Genomic DNA, 17,962 nt, shown 5'->3' on the forward strand with positions numbered 1-17,962 from the left:
AACACTATAAAATATAGCTTAGCTCCCTTAGTATTGTTAAATAAACTTCACCAGTCTCCGTGGTGTAGTGGTAAGACACTCGTCTGGCGTTCCGCGAGCGCTTTGTCATGGTTTCGTATCCTGGCCGGGGAGGATTTACTGGGCGCAAATCCTTAACTGTAGCCTCTGTTTAACTCAACAGTAAAATGTGTACTTCGTTGTAACAACAATTCTTCGCGGCGGGGATCGTATTCCAGGGACCTGCCCGAAACGCTACGCGTACTAGTGGCTGTACAAGAATGTCAACTCTTGTATATATCTCAAAAAAAAAAAAACTTAGTCCTTAAGACAGAGTATTGGAACATGGCTTGTGGAGGGAGCAGGGCAAGTCACGCTCTAGCTCACTCAAAGCATCATATAGAGGAGGCAAAGTGTCTCCCCCAGAGGCTCGCATTCGGAGTACTGCAAAGGTCTGAAATGAGACCATCCAATAGTGATCCAGCCACAGCAACCTTTACATCAACAATGAGAGTACTTGAGTATCCGACTTGTTTTATGTCTAGCTTTACGAGGGGCCAGATTCATGAAGGTACTTACGAATATTTTTCCTTATTAGCGGCTACGTCGGTATTCAGGTATGCATTTAAGAAGGAAAATCTTCGTAAGTATGCTCCGTCGTGCTAAGAGTGCTGTCGACCACACGTAGCTTTACGTAAACTGGATATAACTCAAATTTTCTCTACTACAAAACATGGAGGAACGATTTTATAATAAACAAAACATTTTAGCAGGAGAGTTTCATCAAGAGGCGTCTTTCGTGTTAACTATATATGCATTCTCTGCTTGAAACTCAAGAGAAGGTGGCTGATGGGAGCATTTACTATCACCCAACGTCCTGTTCACCTCACAATAAGTATAGCTAGGGGGTGTACCTTAACTATACATACCCATTTTTAATTTATTTTGTTTCTCCCCAGATTTAATTTCAAAATTAAATCTGGGGAGACATAAAAGAAAAATGTGTTGTACAAATTATGTTAGGTAAGAAGGGTTAAAACATCAAAAACTTCTCTCATTGAATACTTAAACCTATAATTATGACAGTGCTGTAGTTCATACAAACATTACATATAATATGAGATCTTAATGATCCATGGTTAACATTTATGATTTAATAAGGATAATACTGGTAATAATAATAATACAAGCTATAATTTAAAACCTTTATTACTGATTTCTTTTTATTGACAAGCTTAGGTATACACAGCAATGTACTGCTACCCTATTCTTTATGAGAGATTACAGTGTAGGTCATAAACTAGCTAAAAGCTTATCCAACATCCCCACCGCACAGGACGGCCAATCATACATGGAACACAAGAGAATAAGAAATATAAGGCTGATCTATTAGCCCCCACTAGCAAAATCTGGGTACAGCACAAGAATATCTTCCAATATTCCTGAGTGTATGAAGCAATTACAGAGCTCAAAGTACCTCACACCATTTGGTCTAAAGTCACTGATAACAGGGCAATCACAGATATAGTGATGGAAAGTATGTCCTCTCAAGTAGGACTGAAAACAGATGTTTTTTCACCCAGAGGGTTATAAAAACCCCAACCCACACACACACTAAATAATGTTGTGAATAATGAATTAAAAAAAGCCCACTTATGGATGTCAACTAACAAACTAACACTAAACATAGAAAAGACCTACTACATCTTATTTGGAAGCAAATCAATAAATGATTTCAAATTAATGACAAATAATTAGACAATGTTAATATCAGTAATAAAAAATATGGAAAGTTTCTTGGCCTATTCCTAGAAGAGACAACTTCAGCACCCAAATACAACACATAACTAAGAAAGTTTCTGAAACAGTTGGTATACTCTTCAAAATCAGATATTATGTACCTAACTCTGCTCTCCTCTCACTATATTATGCACTAATCTATCCCTGTCGTAATTATGGTATCTGTGCATGGGGTTCAACCACTGCAAACCATCTCTAAGTCCATCATCACCCAGCAAAAATCTGCTGTCAGAATAATAACAAATTCCGCTTTCAGACAACACTCAGCCCGCTTTGTTTAAATCCCTAAACATGCTAAACATAAACTCACTCCACACATCTTCTACTGTCAATTACATTTACAACCCCTCTCAGTCTGGCCCTGGCCTGTTGTCACCATGGGGGGGGGGGGTTAGTGGGCGGTTGCTGGAGTGTGATGCTCCATGGGTCAGTCCTCTGTCCTTTTGAAGCCTTATGTTCCTGCCGCTGTCTTTACCAATTGTGCCAGACCCCTTTTCCTTTTCCTCGTGTTTCATTTTTCTCCACACTCTTCTCCTTTCAAATTGTCATTTCCCGCCGACCTTTTGCCTGTTTTGATCATTCTTTCGGCCTTCTTTTGTTTTAACGCCCGGGTGTTTGAGGAGGCATACTCTTGCACCCGTAGAACTGTAGTACCCAACGTCTCAAGTGAGGGGACCCTTTTATTGTCAATCCTCCTTTCGTCACTGAATCCGATCTCGACGGCCTGACGGTTCTTAAGGTGGCGTTTGTGGGGCACATACTCACGACGCACCTCTAGGGGGCCCCACCAAGATCGCCAAAGATCTCTTGTTGGGTATCCTGCCCCTAATTGTGGCTCCTTGGTGGGTGTGGGGTCACATTCATGAATGAAAGTCTTTCCTCGTTTGTATGTCAATTAATGTTCCTCTTATACGTTCTCGGGCTCGTGCAATGGGCGACCAAGCCCCCGAGTTGGCCTGTTGGAAGACTGGGCTCTGTAGCCCCGCTGCATTGGGCCCCGACCTTGCTCCTCCTCTAACCCTCCTGACTATTCCCCTTAGCTCCCCTCCCTCCTCTGTGGTTAGGTCAAGCCCCAAGCCCCCAGTGGTGACCACCTCGTCCCCTGGCACGGCTCAGTCTCTAGTTGTGACTACTGCGCCTTTTAAGCCCTCTCTGTCTTGGGGTTTTCAACGCCATCCTCGCTCGATTCCTTCCCGTACTGATGCGTATCAAACCTTGTTTGGTCCCGCTTTGTGGGCCAAATACTTTGATCTCCTCCCTCCTGATTCTACGCCTCCTAACGATTTCTCCCTCCATAGACTCCTTGTTGATTCAATAGATGCCTCTGTTACCTTCATTCCCACCCGTCTCGGTACACATGTCGTTGCTGCTCCTTCTCAGGATGCAGCCTCCTGCTTGCCGCCTTATTCTGCCTAGGTGAGACCCCTGTTCGGATCTCCAACAATGCACGATTGAATGCCAGTGTTGGCACTATTCTTCTCCCGCCCCATGTTGCAACCGGTGTTCAGAATCTACAGGACTGCCAAGAAGATATTCGGCATATCCTTGATGCCCAGGGCCATTCTGTCCTCCAGGTAGACTTGTTTACTTGTCCCCCTCGTGGTCGTCGCCGTCAACCCCTTCGGGTTGTGAAGATTACCTTTGATGGTAGGACCCTTCCGCCCTCTGTCATTCTTGCCGGTGCCAGGTGCTCTGTCCAGGAGTACATTCCCTCTCCTCGGCTTTGTAATAAGTGCTGGAGGTTTGGGCATGGAGCCCTCTGCTGCTCTGGTACTGTCTCTATCTCTGTCCTGTGTGAGAGGATGAAGGTCACTAACTCGGAGTGCACTTCTCCCTAGGCTTGCTGCCTCAATTGCGGTGAGGCCCACCCTACCTTCTCCCGCACGTGTATACATTACAAGCTCGAGGCAGCCGTCCTCAACTTGAAGCACCGGGAACGTTTGTCTTTTCCTGAGTCGAGGCTCCAAGTTCGCCTTATGCTAACGTCTCTTATGCTCGTGTGTTGCGCTCATCCTCTCCTCGTCCTTCCCACCTTCTTCAGTCTCACAACCGTTTCCAGGCCTTAGATCTAGACACGCCCACCGCTGCCGCCTCTGTTCCTTTGAGTTCTGTCCCAAAGGGTCCCCCTCATGGCTCTGTCTGGGGTTCACCTTCTTTCTACCCAGTCTATCATGTCTCCTGTGTCTTCTTCCTCGTTTCCCTCTGGTCCTCCTTCCCGTCCTTCTCCTCCGTCTCTTAGCTCTCCCTGCCGCCTGTCAGTGCGGGCTGATATCCATCGCTCTCCCAACGGCCATCGAGTTTGCTCTCGTTCTGCTTCTCCTGTTGAGATGCTTGAATCTGTTGCCCAGTACATTGTTGCTGGGACGCCTGTCTATTTGAGTCAGAAGCGTAAGCCTGGCTCCTCTCCTTCCTCCTCCCTGGCGGGTAAAAAGGCTTCACCTGCCCTGGTGACTCTCTATTACTCCCTTATCTATCCATATCTCAACTATGGTATTTGTGCTTGGGGCTCTACTACCCAAAATCACTTACGTCCTCTAATTACTCAACAAAAAGCTGCTATTAGGACAATATCCAACTCTGGCCCCAGACATCACTCGGTACCCCTACTCAAATCTCTGAATATGTTAGACATTAAGTCACTGCACATTCTCTCATGTGTATTATACATATATAAAACGCTAAACTGTAATGCCAATCCTTACCTCAAAAGCTTCATAGAAGGTTGTAACAGAACCCATGAGCACCACACCAGAAATAAACACAGTTTTGATATTCCTAGAGTACGACTTAAACTAGAAATGCTCTACAAATCAAGGGGCCCAGAATGTTGAATGACCTTCCCAACCATGTTAAAGACTGTACCTCTCTGAACCAGTTTAAGATAAAAACGAAGCTATACCTAATAAATTCCCTGTAACCTACCTTACCCGTCTATTGTCAACCAATGTCTGTTTTTTTTAAAGAGCGCTGTTTGTCGACATAATTGTATTTGTGCTGCTTTTTCAGCTATGTTTTCATTTCTTGTTTTCATTCCACTCTTTAAGCTCAATTAGTATTAAGCTGGTCATTTAAGTTTTTCATGCCCGAAACGCTTTGCATAATAGTGGCTTTAGGCATTGTATGTACTAGCTCTACCTATAAGTCAACCAATCTTTGTAAAAATTTCTTGTATGTATGTACCTTACCTAAATAAACATTTATTTATTTATTATTTATTTACTTCCTCGCCACCTACCTCTGACACTCTCGATCCATCCCCCTCCCGTTTCGGTGGTTGTGCCCCCTGTTCCTGCAATGGAGATTTCTTTGGCCCTCGCTTCCCCCTCGGTTGCTGCCCTTGCCGAGGTGCACTCCCTGGTTTCTGCCCCTCCTGCTGCTGTCCTTGACCCTCGGTTGTCCCCCCTCCTCCTCCTCCTCCTCCTCCTCCTCCTCCTACTTGATACCTGCTTGATGGGGGTTCTGGGAGTTCTTCTACTCCCCAAACCCGACCCGAGGTCAGGCTTGACTTTTAAGAGTTTGGTCCACCAGGCTGTTGCTTGGAGCAGCCCGCAGGCCCACATACCCACCACAGCCCGGTTGGTCCGGAACTTCTTTTAGAAAACAGTCTAGTTTTCTCTTGAAGATGTCCACGGTTGGTCTGGCAATATTTCTTATGCTCGCTGGTAGCACGTTGAACAACCACGGACCTCCTCCTCCTCCTGTCCCCTGCACGCCCACCTCTGGTCTGTCCTCCCACTCCCTTCCCTCCATCTTTACTCAGTTTACCCATGCTCCCTAACCTTGACTTCGCTGACCCTGACCCTGCACTGCTTTAACGTGCTGTGTTCCCTTTTACCTTTGTTTCTTCGTTGTTCTCTGCTGCTGTCCTTTCTCTTCTCGTCGATGTCTATTCTTCAGTGGAACAGTCGTGGTTATTACGCCAATTTCCTTGAACTCCAACTTCTGATTTCACGGTTTTCGCCTCTTTGTGTCTGTCTCCAGGAGTCGATGCTTGGTGCTCGTCCTGGTCGGTTCCGAGGCTATTCCTTTCTCTTCTCCCCCCCCCCCAGCTGTTGCTGGGGCTCCTAACTCTTGATTCTCTCTGATGTTCCCTTTGTCCCCATACTTTTTCCATCGCCTCTCCATTGTTGTGCTGCCCGTATCTTTGTGGGGAAATGGTACACGGTTTGTTCCATTTATCTCCCCCCCCCCGAGTGTCCTGCTTTCTCTTCCTGATCTTAAACACATACTGGACTCCTTGCTGGAGCCTGTGCTCCTGCTGGGTGATTTCAATTGTCGTCATACCCTTTGGGGTGATGTTCTGTGTTCTGACAAACACCCGGGGTCGCCTTCTTGAACCGTTCATCCTCACTTCTTTGTCTCTTCTATATTCTGGTGAGCCCACTCATTTGGACTCACAGACTCGCACCCCTTTCAAGTCTTGACCTTTCTCTCTGCTCGTCGTCTTTTTACTTAGATTTCATGTGGCGAGTTCTTGATGACCTTCATGGCAGTGGCCATTTCCCCATCCTTGTTACCTTTTTCTCTTTTCACCTTCCCCTCTCCTTCCCTAGGTGGCAGTTTGCTAAGGCAGACTGGAACCTATTTACCCTCAGTGCTGCTCTCTCTGACCTCTCCCTTCTGCCTCTCCCTTGCTCTCTCCTTTTTCATTTTTCATGACAATCTTCGACGCTGCCCTACGCTCTATTCCTCACTCTTCCTCTCGGGGACCACAGAAGTGCGTTCCCTGGTGGAATGCGGACTGTGCTCAGGCTTTCCGCTGTAAACGTGCAGCCTGGAAGAGACACCGCAGCCAGCAGATGGCTGATTCTTTTCTATTGTTTCGGATGGCGAATGCGGTGGTCCGTAGGGCCATCTGTACGGCTAAACATGAATGTTGGATATCTTATGTCTCCACCATTACCTCCGAAACTTCTCTGCCGCAGATCTGGAAGCGTATCCGCAAGATAGCTGGTAAGTTTATTCTGGATGTCTCGACGGTCCTTCACCTCCATGGTATTCTTGGGGCCTACCCATTGCAGGTCGCTACCGAACTGGGTTCCCACTTTTCTTCTGTTAGCTCTAGTTCTCATCTTACTCAATCTTTCCTTCTTCGTAAACCTGTCCTTGAATCTCGTCCTTTAGATTTCTGCACTCATCTCTGACTTCCCTATAACGATCCTTTCTCTCTCTCTCTGAACTTCGGTCTGCCCTGGCCCTCTGCGGTTCTACCGGGGCATAGATGGCATTCATTATGAGATGCTTCGCCATCTCCCTCCATGCATGTCTCAGTATTTACTTAGTCTGTATAATCGGATCTGGGAGTCGTCGTCAATCCCTGATGCCCAGCTTGATGCCATTGTCCTCCCTGTTTGAAAACCAGGGGTGTCTGCATGGGGAATTCCCCTAAGGACTTTCGCTCTATTGCCTTCACAAGTTGTGTCTGCAAACTCTTTGAACGTATGGTTAATGTTCGTCTGATGTGGTTCCTGGAACACCACCACCTCCTCTCCCCTTCTCAATTTGGTTTCCGCAAGTGCCGCAGCACAACAGATGTCCTGGTAAACTCGGAAGTCTATATTTGTACTGCTTTTGCTGCGAAGACCTCCGTTGCTGCCGTCCTTTTTGACCTGGAAAAGGCTTACGACACCACTTGGCGGTATCATTCTGTCCTAACTTCATTCTTTTGGCCTTCATGGTCATCTCCCTCTCTTTCTCCGCAGCTTCCTCTCTCGTCGTTCCTTTTGGGTGAGGCTTGGTACCGCTCTCTGCCTTTTTCAGCAATACGAAGATGTGCCCCAGGGTAGTGTTCTGAGCACTACTCTTTTTCTGGTTGCCCTCAATGGTCTTCTTTCCTCTCTTCCTTCTGGTGTTTTCTCCGTTCTCTATGTCGACGATCTCACCCTTTGCTGTCGGGGTGATGATTAGCCTCTCCTTCAACGCCGGTTTCAACTTGCGATTGATGCCGTGTCGTCTTGGGCCACCGATCATGGCTTCTGGTTCTCTACATCCAAGACTTGTGCTATGACTTTTACTCGGAAGCATGTCGTTCTTCATCCTTCTTTGTCACTTTATGGTCATCCCATTGTGTTCAAGGATTCCGCTAAGCTTTTGGGGTTGATTTTTGACACTCGTTTTTCTTGGTCTCCCCATATATCTTCCCTCCGAGTTGAATGCTCTAAGGCCCTTACCCTCCTTCAGGTGTTGTCCCATACGTCTTGGGGAGCAGATAGGCGCACTCTCCTTGATACAGCATTGGCTGTTTCTTATTCACAGTAAATTTAAGTCGGTTCAGTTTTGCTGGGTTCTCAACCATATTGGTGTCACTTTAAATGAGCGTGCAGATGCTGCAGCTTGGGGAGCGTGCAGATGCTGCAGCTTGGGGAGCGTGCAGATGCTGCAGCTTGGGGAGCGTGCAAATGCTGCAGCTTGGGGAGCGTGCAGATGCTGCAGCTTGGGGAGCGTGCAGATGCTGCAGCTTGGGGAGCGTGCAGATGCTGCAGCTTGGGGAGCGTGCAGATGCTGCAGCTTGGGGAGCGTGCAGATGCTGCAGCTTGGGGAGCGTGCAGATGCTGCAGCTTGGGGAGCGTGCAGATGCTGCAGCTTGGGGAGCTGTCCGCTCTTGTTCCATCTCTCGTAAAAGTATTCCTTATACCGACTTTTACCCAGTTATTCATTTCTCCATTCTTACCCGTTGGCAGGCTTGTTGGTCTTCTGTTACTAGTAACTAACTGCGTACTCTTAAGGGTTGTGTGTCCTCATGGCCGTCCTCCTGCCACCGTAACCGGCGGTGGGAAATGGGTCTAGCAAGGTTGCATCTTGGCCATACTCGCTTAACTCAGTCACTTAATGGAGCGCCGCCCAGTTTCTTTTTCTCCAAATTTCATAGTCCCTCTTACAGTCATGCATATCCTTGTTGAATGTCCTGACTTCCAGTACGAGCGTGTGTCTTGCTTTCCGACTGTCCCTCAATAGAATTCTTGGTGAATCGGATACTTTTGATATCGTTCTCCTTATGCGTTTCTGTTCTCGTATTGGCATCCTTGGTGATATTTAGCGCCCTCTGATTATTCCGCACTTTGATGGTGCTACATAGCCTTCCCGGCTTGGTGCCTTCTTTTGATAATTACTTACTTACATTTACAAAGCCCTGTTCTTAAATGCAAACCCTGCTCTGAAACTCTCCCTGGACAGATGTAATAGGACCTATTATCACCACACCAGAAATAAATATCTCTGATATTTCCAGAGTCAAACTTAATCTGTATAAACACTATGCAAATAATGAGACCTAGTCTATGGAACTCACTCCCTAATGAATTGAAAAGCTGTCCAACTTTTGTCTCATTCAAAAACAAAACTAAAAAGTACTGTACCTAATTTCATCTTCATAGTTTCCTACCTGGTGCTTTAAAATTGCACTGTATCTAGTGCTACCCAATCTTTATGTACCTAATCTGAACAACTTTACCATTGTGATCATTGCTGTCTTCTTATATGTGCTATCAATATGCTGTATTGTGCCTATTAATCTTTGTTAAATTACCAATCAAGCTGTTCAGTGCAATCAATCAGAGCTACCGATGTGCTTTAATATACCCACTAATCACTCTCATCTCATTGTTTTTTCTTGCAATGTATCTATCATTTTATAAATTCTGCTAGAATTTACCTACTAAAAATTATGTGTTAGATTCGTAGCACCTGCCCGAAATGCTGCGCGTACTAGTGGCTTTACAAGAATGTAAATACCATGCTATGTATTCTCACCAACCCAATGTACCTGCTTGTATATAAATAAATAAATAAATAAATAAATAAATAAATAAATAAATAAATAAATAAATAAACCCATGGAACTGTCTACCTGCTGAAGCCGTAATTGCCAAAATCCAGCTAGAAAATATCATTAGGACAATTGGCGGGACTTAACAAGCCCCCGTTTTTTTGTCCTCCTCGAGGCCACTAGATAGTGTGTGGTCCTTGGGTAAATTTAGGTAAATAAATATTTCGCTTCTCAAATCTTGGGAGCGACAAGGGAAGCTATACACTATCTTTTAGAATTACGTAGGTAAACAAAAAATGTAACATACTTGCATACTACAATGTCGGTGCTGACTGTACAAGTTGAAAAAACATAGTTTTACTTCCAAATGTACTAATTTTATAAGAAAATTCGACGTAAATAAGTAGCAAGTGGTCATGGATAAACTCCGATATGCCAACGTCGTGATTGGCTACAACTGTAAGATGAAAAATGTTACCTTCTCTCTGATTGGCCAAGCTAAATGCCTAGTGACATCTAGCGAGACCTAAGTGAACTACTTAAAAACCTTCGTAAGTTTACTTTTCTGAATCGCTCTTTGGCGCGTTCTTAGCCGGCACTTAGGAACCTTCGTAGCATACATACTTATGAAGAAATAGATAGAGCTTCATAAATCTATGTCAAGGTCTTTTAAATTTAAATCTAAATATGCCGGTTATAAAAGGGTTTAAAGCCAAAACAAAGTGAATCAAGCTCTTTACTACACACACGTTAATTTATGTCACACCTGTACTTTATATGTTAATGAACAATTCTTACAGCCCCTAACTTTTCACAGGTAAATTTTGTGATTTGGAGATATTAGAAGGTGAGCTGGCCGACATAAACTGTGATGCTCTCATACCCTAGCTGCTCCACAGACGCCATGCTGCTATCACAAGGCGCCTGGACCACATGTAGCCACACCCTAACACTGCCTAATCAGGCCACACCTACAGTAACAGATGAGAACCCATTAAACTTTGTACTAACCCATGTTTACCATAAAATTGAGTAGTACTAACTTTGCTGTAGTTTAATTACCACCATATGTGATATAATTTATAGTATCAAAAGATAAATGTTTATAGCTTATTATTATTACCACACCCATTGTATAAACTGTAAACATCCCTTCCAACTATGTGCAAATAAATTCTGGCAGGCTGAATCAAATATACAGTCCACTTAGAATCATAAATATTGAAGTAACAAAAAAAAAAAAAAAATAGAAAATAAATATTCACAAAGAATAAAAACAAATAACTGCCTGCTAGGATTATCCCACATACGGTCAATTGTGAGACAGATAAAAATCCATGCTTAACCCTCAAACCGCTAGGGACCCAAATGGAATTCACACCCACAGGCGCAAAAAAAAAAAAAAAAAAAAAAAAAAAAAAAAAAAAATTCTTTCGTCTTATAGAAGTGTTCATTTTTGTTCCCTGATCACGAAAAAAATAACAAAAAAATCGTAGCTGGCATATTTTAGCCGCAATAGAGTAGAGAAGTGTGGCAAAAAAGGGGCGTTGGCAGAGCCTTCGCCAGACGAGGTCTACTCCGCCCGAGCTGTCAGACGGCAGTTGCCACAAATATATTATTACCTAATTATTTCAATGTCTCTGATTTTTTCTTAGTTTTTTTTCAGTAATATTATTCCGTACAGTGAATTGTGGTATATTTATATTATAAAATGTGTGAACCATTGCTGTACTCAAAATTATGGTGTGCATATTAGTGATTCAATTATTATGTTCATAAAACAATAAACAAATAGTTTTGCTGTTGTTACACTATATACACAGGTTATATATAAGTATCTGCATGTTTTGTACACCATAACGAACTACTAAGTTGGTCTTGTGAGTCAAAAAGCAACGAGGAGTGACCGCCAAACACCAGCGAGCCACTCACTGCCACTCCCTTCCTCAACACCACCTCACTCACCTCCCACAATACTGTTTTTGTATTTATTCACTATACACAGACGTTATATACACGTATTTACGTGTTTTGTTCACCATAACTGTACATCTAAGCTTGTATGGTGAGTAAAGGCACAAAGACGTAGCTACTCACACAGTCAGCTGATCGGCGGCCGCCCTCAAGGCCAGACGCATTAATATTTGTCCTCCAACAATATTGTTTGTGGTGTTATTACGCTATATACACACATTATATATAAGTATCTACCTGTTTTATTTACCATACCTGTACAAATAAGCTGGTATGGTGCCCAAAGACCATAGTGGCCATCAGTAAACAACATGCCAAGTCGTGCAGACGTCGCTCCTCCCTCACCAAAATGGCGGCTCCCAACCTACTCCTCTCGCTGTTATCTCACACCATACACACGTTATATGTAAGTATCTACACTTGTGTTCACCATAGCGAACCACTAAGCTGGTATGGTGAGTGCAGTCAATAAATGGTGGCCACACACAGTCAGAAGATGATGCAACAACCCTCCCTCCACAGCCTTACTCCTCCCTCCATGGAGCACAGCACTAAATATCACCACAATCCTGCTATTATCAGAATCCTGGTCAGTTTTATCACAGTCAGGGGGCTTCAGTAATACTATCACTGCTCAATAATAGCAGTATCATTTATATTATGGTATTTGTAGGCGATGCTGTGGTCACAAGCTGAACAGCAGTGCTGTGAGCTCGTGCTGCGTGCGCCAGCCTTGGTGGCTTGCTCAATGCTGACGCTGTAACACCCAAGAATGTTGGCCTGGATTTTTTTTCTAGGTGGCATTTGGCAACTATCGGTCGTGGCTGTACTATAGCTGCCCCTATCCCAGGCGGGGTGTTTAAATTATAGCGCTAGACACGAAATCATATATAAATGATGTGCGTGGTTTCGGTTTTGTCACCGATATCATTTATATATGATATGCGTGGTTTGAGGGTTAAGCAACATTCTAACTACGCCAACTGGTTATATGATACTAAACTAGGACAACAAGGCTGGTGATCTGAGCAAGTAAAGGATGTTATGACCATAACAATGTTGTGTACCGTGATCCGGAGCCGCTGCGTTGCCTCAGCCGTAGATCAGTAAGAGTTGGGTCTATCTTATCTTCATCATTAATTTGGTTGACAAACTCTTTACGATGGCGACGCATGTAGTCAAGAATGTTGCCATACTTGCAGTACTCCACAAGGAGAAGTAGTTCACCTGAGAGAAAGGATAATTATAAGTTTGTTGTAGCTTTTATAGCGTGGAAAATAGTTTTTTATTATAACAACTTTAATTTAATTTCAACCATCAGACAAAACAAAGATTAAGCATTTTATATAATGAAATGCCTTATTTTGTGGAGCCTTAGTGGTGCACTGGCTCTGGTCTTATGTACCCAACACCACGATCATTGTCTGGTGTGCTCAGAGGTAAGCATGGGGGATCGCAGATCGACACAGAAAAAAGCCTCCCAGAAAGTGCAGAAGCAAAACAAACTATGCATTCGATGAGTTACAGTAATGTGGCTGAAGATATAATATCCAAACCACACATCAGAAAATGAATAAACGATGACGTTTCGGTCGGTAGATAACTTGATAAGTATAGCATACGGACAGAAACGGCGTCGTTTCTTAAATTTCTGATGTGTGATTTGGATATCAAACAAAATATTTTGATTAAAGATAAAATAAAACAAGGCAAGGTCTGCCTGTAATAAGCAATGATCGCGCCAGTGTCCACGCGCGCCTCCAGGTGGCAGCTCGGGTCACCTCACAGCCAGCTCGCCAAACACCTGAGGCTCACGTGCCGTGCTGCCTAAAGACGAAGCTTATTCCCAAAACAATGAAGGGCAGTTACAGGGAGCTACTGAAGCCACCCAGAAGATTAACTTTCAACACATTCAAAATTTGATTTTTGGGTTGATTCCTTAGTACATACTCCATATGGCACTTCGCAGAAGAAACCGACATCTTGGAAAGAAACATTAATAAAATAATAAGGACGAAAAGAGTTCACTCATTGGGTGAGGAAGAAGGAATCCAAGTATAATGGGAAAATAAAATTACCGGCTGTAAAGGCACCCAAAAGCCACACAAGCATATTGGGGCGAATGACATCCAATAATAATAACGAACCGCCAATACCCAACTGGACCACCAGAAATCCTGAACCTGAATATTTAACATTAACTATTAGCAAAGAGGGAAGTAATGATTAGCTGAAGCAAACCATCCGAAGCTTGACCTAAGAAAACCTATCTATGGAACAAGATGGGAATTGACAATGAATCACAGAATCACAAAGAATTGCCAAATTTGTCAAAAATATTTGAAAAACTAATCTACAAGCAGCTTTACTCTTATCTAGCCAAACTCAATATACTTAGCTCTTGTCAATATGGCTTCAAACCCCCAAAAAGCACTAACGATGCACTTATTAGTATGATTAACTTGATACATACAGCTCTTGATAAAAATGAGTTCCCTGTTGGGTTATTTGTGGACCTGCGTAAGGCTTTTGACACTGTTAACCACCAAAACCTTCTTCTTAAACTACAACATTATGGAGTCAGAGGTCACTCCCTGCAGTACATTAAATCTTACCTTACTGATAGGCTCCAGAATGTTTCTGTGAATAATTCAATTTCTCCCACCCTACCCATCATCATTGGTGTTCCTCAGGGCAGCATACTTGGCGCTCTCCTCTTTCTCATCTACATTAATGACCTTCCAAATGCGTCAAAACATCTCAAACCAATTCTATTTGCTGACGACACGACCTTCATTTACTCCAGTCCTGACCCCCTTGCTCTAAATGTCACAATACTGAGCTAAATAAAGTCCATCACTGGCTAACTGCCAACAAACTCACCCTCAATATTGACAAAACTTTCTATATTTTGTTTGGCAATAAATCCTCAAATCAAATAAATCTCAGGATTAACAATACCCAAATTTGTAACAAAGTAGATGGCAAATTCCTTGGCGTTCTCATTGACCACAAGCTGAATTTCCAGGGACACATTCTAAATATATAAAAAAATTTAAAAAAACTGTCGGCATTCTTTCTAAGATCAGATATTATGTACCTCGCCCTGCCCTGGTGACGCTCTATTACTCCCTCATCTATCCTTATCTCAACTATGGTATCTGTGCTTGGGGTTCTACTACTCAAAATCATTTACGTCCTCTAATTACTCAACACAAAGCTGCTATTAGGACAATATCTAACTCTGGCCCCAGACATCACTCGGTACCCTTACTCAAATCTCTGAATATGTTAGATATTAAGTCCTTGCACATCCTCTCATGTGTATTTTATATATATAAAACGCTGAACTGTAATGTCAATCCTGACCTTAAAAGCTTCCTAGAAGGTTGTAACAGATCCCATGAGCACCACACCAGAAACAAATACCTATTTGATATTCCAAGAGTACGACTTAGTCAAACTAGAAATGCTTTACAAATCAAGGGACCTCGAATGTGGAATGACCTTCCCAATCATGTTAAAGACTGTACCTCTCCCAACCAGTTTAAGATAACAACTAAGTACTACCTAATTCAAATCAAATCAAATGTTTATTTAGGTAAGGTACATACATACAAGAGATTTTACAAAGAGTGATGGATTTATAGATAGGGCTAGTACATACAATGCCTAAAGCCACTATTACGCAAAGCGTTTCGGGCATGAAAAACTTAAATGACTAAAGCTTAATTCTAATTGAGCATAAAGAATAAAATGAGTTGAGAACAAATAAAAAAAAAAGATATAAAAAGGGGGGAACATGGCTGAAAAAGCAGCACAAATACAATTCGGTCGACAAAAAGCGTCATTTAAAAAAAACAGACATTGGTTGACAATAGAGGGGTAAGGTAGGTTACAGGGAATTTATTAGGTAGTGCTTCGTTTTTATCTTAAACTGGTTGAGAGGTAGTCTTTAACATGGTTGGGAAGGTCATTCCACATTCTGGGTCCCTTGATATGTAGAGCATTTCTAGTTTGATTAAGTCGTACTCTAGGAATATCAAAACTGTATTTATTTCTGGTGTGGTGCTCATGGGTTCTGTTACAACCTTCTATGAAGCTTTTGAGGTCAGGATTGGCATTACAGTTCAGCGTTTTATATATATATAAAATACAAATGAGAGGATGTGCAGGGACTTAATATCTAACATATTCAGAGATTTGAGTAGGGGTACCGAGTAATTAACATAATTAACTCAATGTAACCTACCTCACCCCTAAAATGTCAACCCATGTCTTCTATTTTAAAGAATGCTGTTTGTCGACCAAATTGTATTTTTGTGTTTTTTTCTGCCATGTTTCTCCCCCCCCCCCTTTTTCCATTTTTTCTTATTTTTTCTCAACACAATTTATACTTTAATCTCAATTAGTATTAAGTTTTAGTCTTAGTGTTTTTCCTGCCCGAAACGCTTTGCGTAATAGTGGCTTTAGGCATTGTATGTACTAGCTCTATCTATAAATCCATAATTTTTTGTATCTTACCTTGTATGTACTTTACCTAAATAAATATTTGTATTTGTATTTGTAATTATTTGAATTTTGCCCAGCAAATCATGAGAAACAGTGCAGAGTAGAGTGCGGGTGAGAAGCCCGGGACACCTGGACCTACATTCACCAAGTGTATAATTTCTTCAGTGGTTGTATCACAAATAATCCTAGGGATCCTATAGTTATTCTGTATATCATAAAGGAAAATTTTTGCACGAATTTTGTTATGAGTTTTGCACTGGTTTACCGGCATGTTGAACGAGAGTGTAAGTAACATTCTTCCTCTCATCCCTCAGCGAGCTCAGCTGTTAAACTGACAAAACGCATATGTTTAGCTGAATACCAACAATATTTAGCTTTCAAACAACCAGTCACCGGCGATGCGGCGGCAATGCTCCACTATTACAGGTATCTTTGTCCTCACGTGCGATATATTCCTTGGAACGTCGTTACAATCATATTTACATCTCTCTGTTTCTGATGGCATACAAAACTTTAGGCTTTCAGTGAATCTTTGTAAATTGTACAAATGATCATTGTGTGTGTGTGTGTGTGTGTGTGTGTGTGTGTGTGTGTGTGTGTGTGTGTGTGTGTGTGTGTGTGTGTGTGTGTGTGTGTGTGTGTGTGTGTGTGGGGGGGGGGGGGGGTTTCAGTGCTCCAAGGAAGGAGACATACAGCGAGTGTTAAGTAAAATACAAACCTTTTCACTTCAACTTCATATATTTTCATGATCAACACTTTCTCTCTCCGATGATGCTTATATGCGGCATTAGTTTTTCTCTTTAATGTGAGCCGATGACAATCTTGGGCGTCATCCATTAAAATATTTGTAGAAAATTAAATTTTCATCCGAGCAACTTCTAGGTGGTTTCAAAATGAGCGCCGTTAGACTGCGCCCAATTTGATACCAAAATGAAAGACGTAACATGAAAATTAATGTCAGAACACTTGGAAGATTTAAATAATTTTGTGGCGATGTCAAAAAGTGTCCAAAATTTAAAATATTTGTTAAAATTCCATTTATTACTCTATTATTATGGGACTAATTTTAAAATGCGTGCCTTTAGATTGCGCACAATTTGATACCAAAATGAAGGACGTAGCACGAAAATTTATGTTATCAGACAGAACGAGTATATACATTAGTCTGCAGGTGTGCCAATTGGTGCTCGTTCACGGGTAACTTGGCCGACTTTAGGCTTTGCTGTGGGGAGTCACTCCGGGCTTTTAGACCTTATATGCATATACCCCTATAGAGAATTCTATTGCTATATAGAACTAATGTTATATATATATGTTCCTCTAGAACATTTCATTGAGAACACATTGATACCAAAATGAAACACGTACATCGAAAATTACGGTCAAAAACAAGAAAAAGAGTATAAACTTTTCAGTAGGGGTGTATAGTCGATATGTGCAGTTGGGCCTGTGGTAGCAGGTAACCCTTGGGCAACTTCCCAGGGTCTTGCGGGTGGGGAGCGCCCATGTTTTGTACTTTATATTCATATGTCTGTACGGAATTTTATTACGGTCACAATGATACCAAAATTAACGAAGTAGAACAATTCTGGGGTTGACGAACCTGAAAACAGCATAAACATTCCATCGCTGTTTGGCGCTCATTGCTAACGATCGACATACTTTTTTATTTGGTGCGGGTCTCACGTCGGCTTTGGTGAAATTTTATATATATATATTCCTCTGGAGCATTCTCTTACGAATAAATTGATATCAAAATTAAATACGTACATGGAAAATTAAGGTCAGCAGACCGAAAAGAGTATAAACATTTCAGAGTCGCCGTTTGGACACCCGAAATGCGCGGTGCAGAGGGCAAAGTTGAAGAGCCTTCTGCGTGGAGCATCAAAGTGCTAAGGATTTAATTATGTAGTT

At 42.5% G+C, this 17,962-nt stretch overlaps 1 protein-coding gene across 5 annotated transcripts in view; it reads right to left on the minus strand.

Annotated features, from left to right (window-relative positions):
* The window catches only part of LOC123762726 (vascular endothelial growth factor receptor kdr-like), a 471,742-nt gene that overhangs the window by 21,068 nt on the left and 432,712 nt on the right, over nt 1–17,962 (minus strand). For all 5 annotated transcript variants that reach the window (XM_069332305.1, XM_069332302.1, XM_069332303.1 and 2 more), the window contains one exon: nt 12,604–12,763. In XM_069332305.1, the coding sequence (XP_069188406.1) occupies nt 12,604–12,763 (160 nt within the window). The remainder of the gene's footprint in view (nt 1–12,603; nt 12,764–17,962) is intronic.

This window comes from Procambarus clarkii, chromosome 27 (genome assembly GCF_040958095.1).
Source record: "Procambarus clarkii isolate CNS0578487 chromosome 27, FALCON_Pclarkii_2.0, whole genome shotgun sequence".
Classification (NCBI taxonomy): domain Eukaryota; kingdom Metazoa; phylum Arthropoda; class Malacostraca; order Decapoda; family Cambaridae; genus Procambarus; species Procambarus clarkii.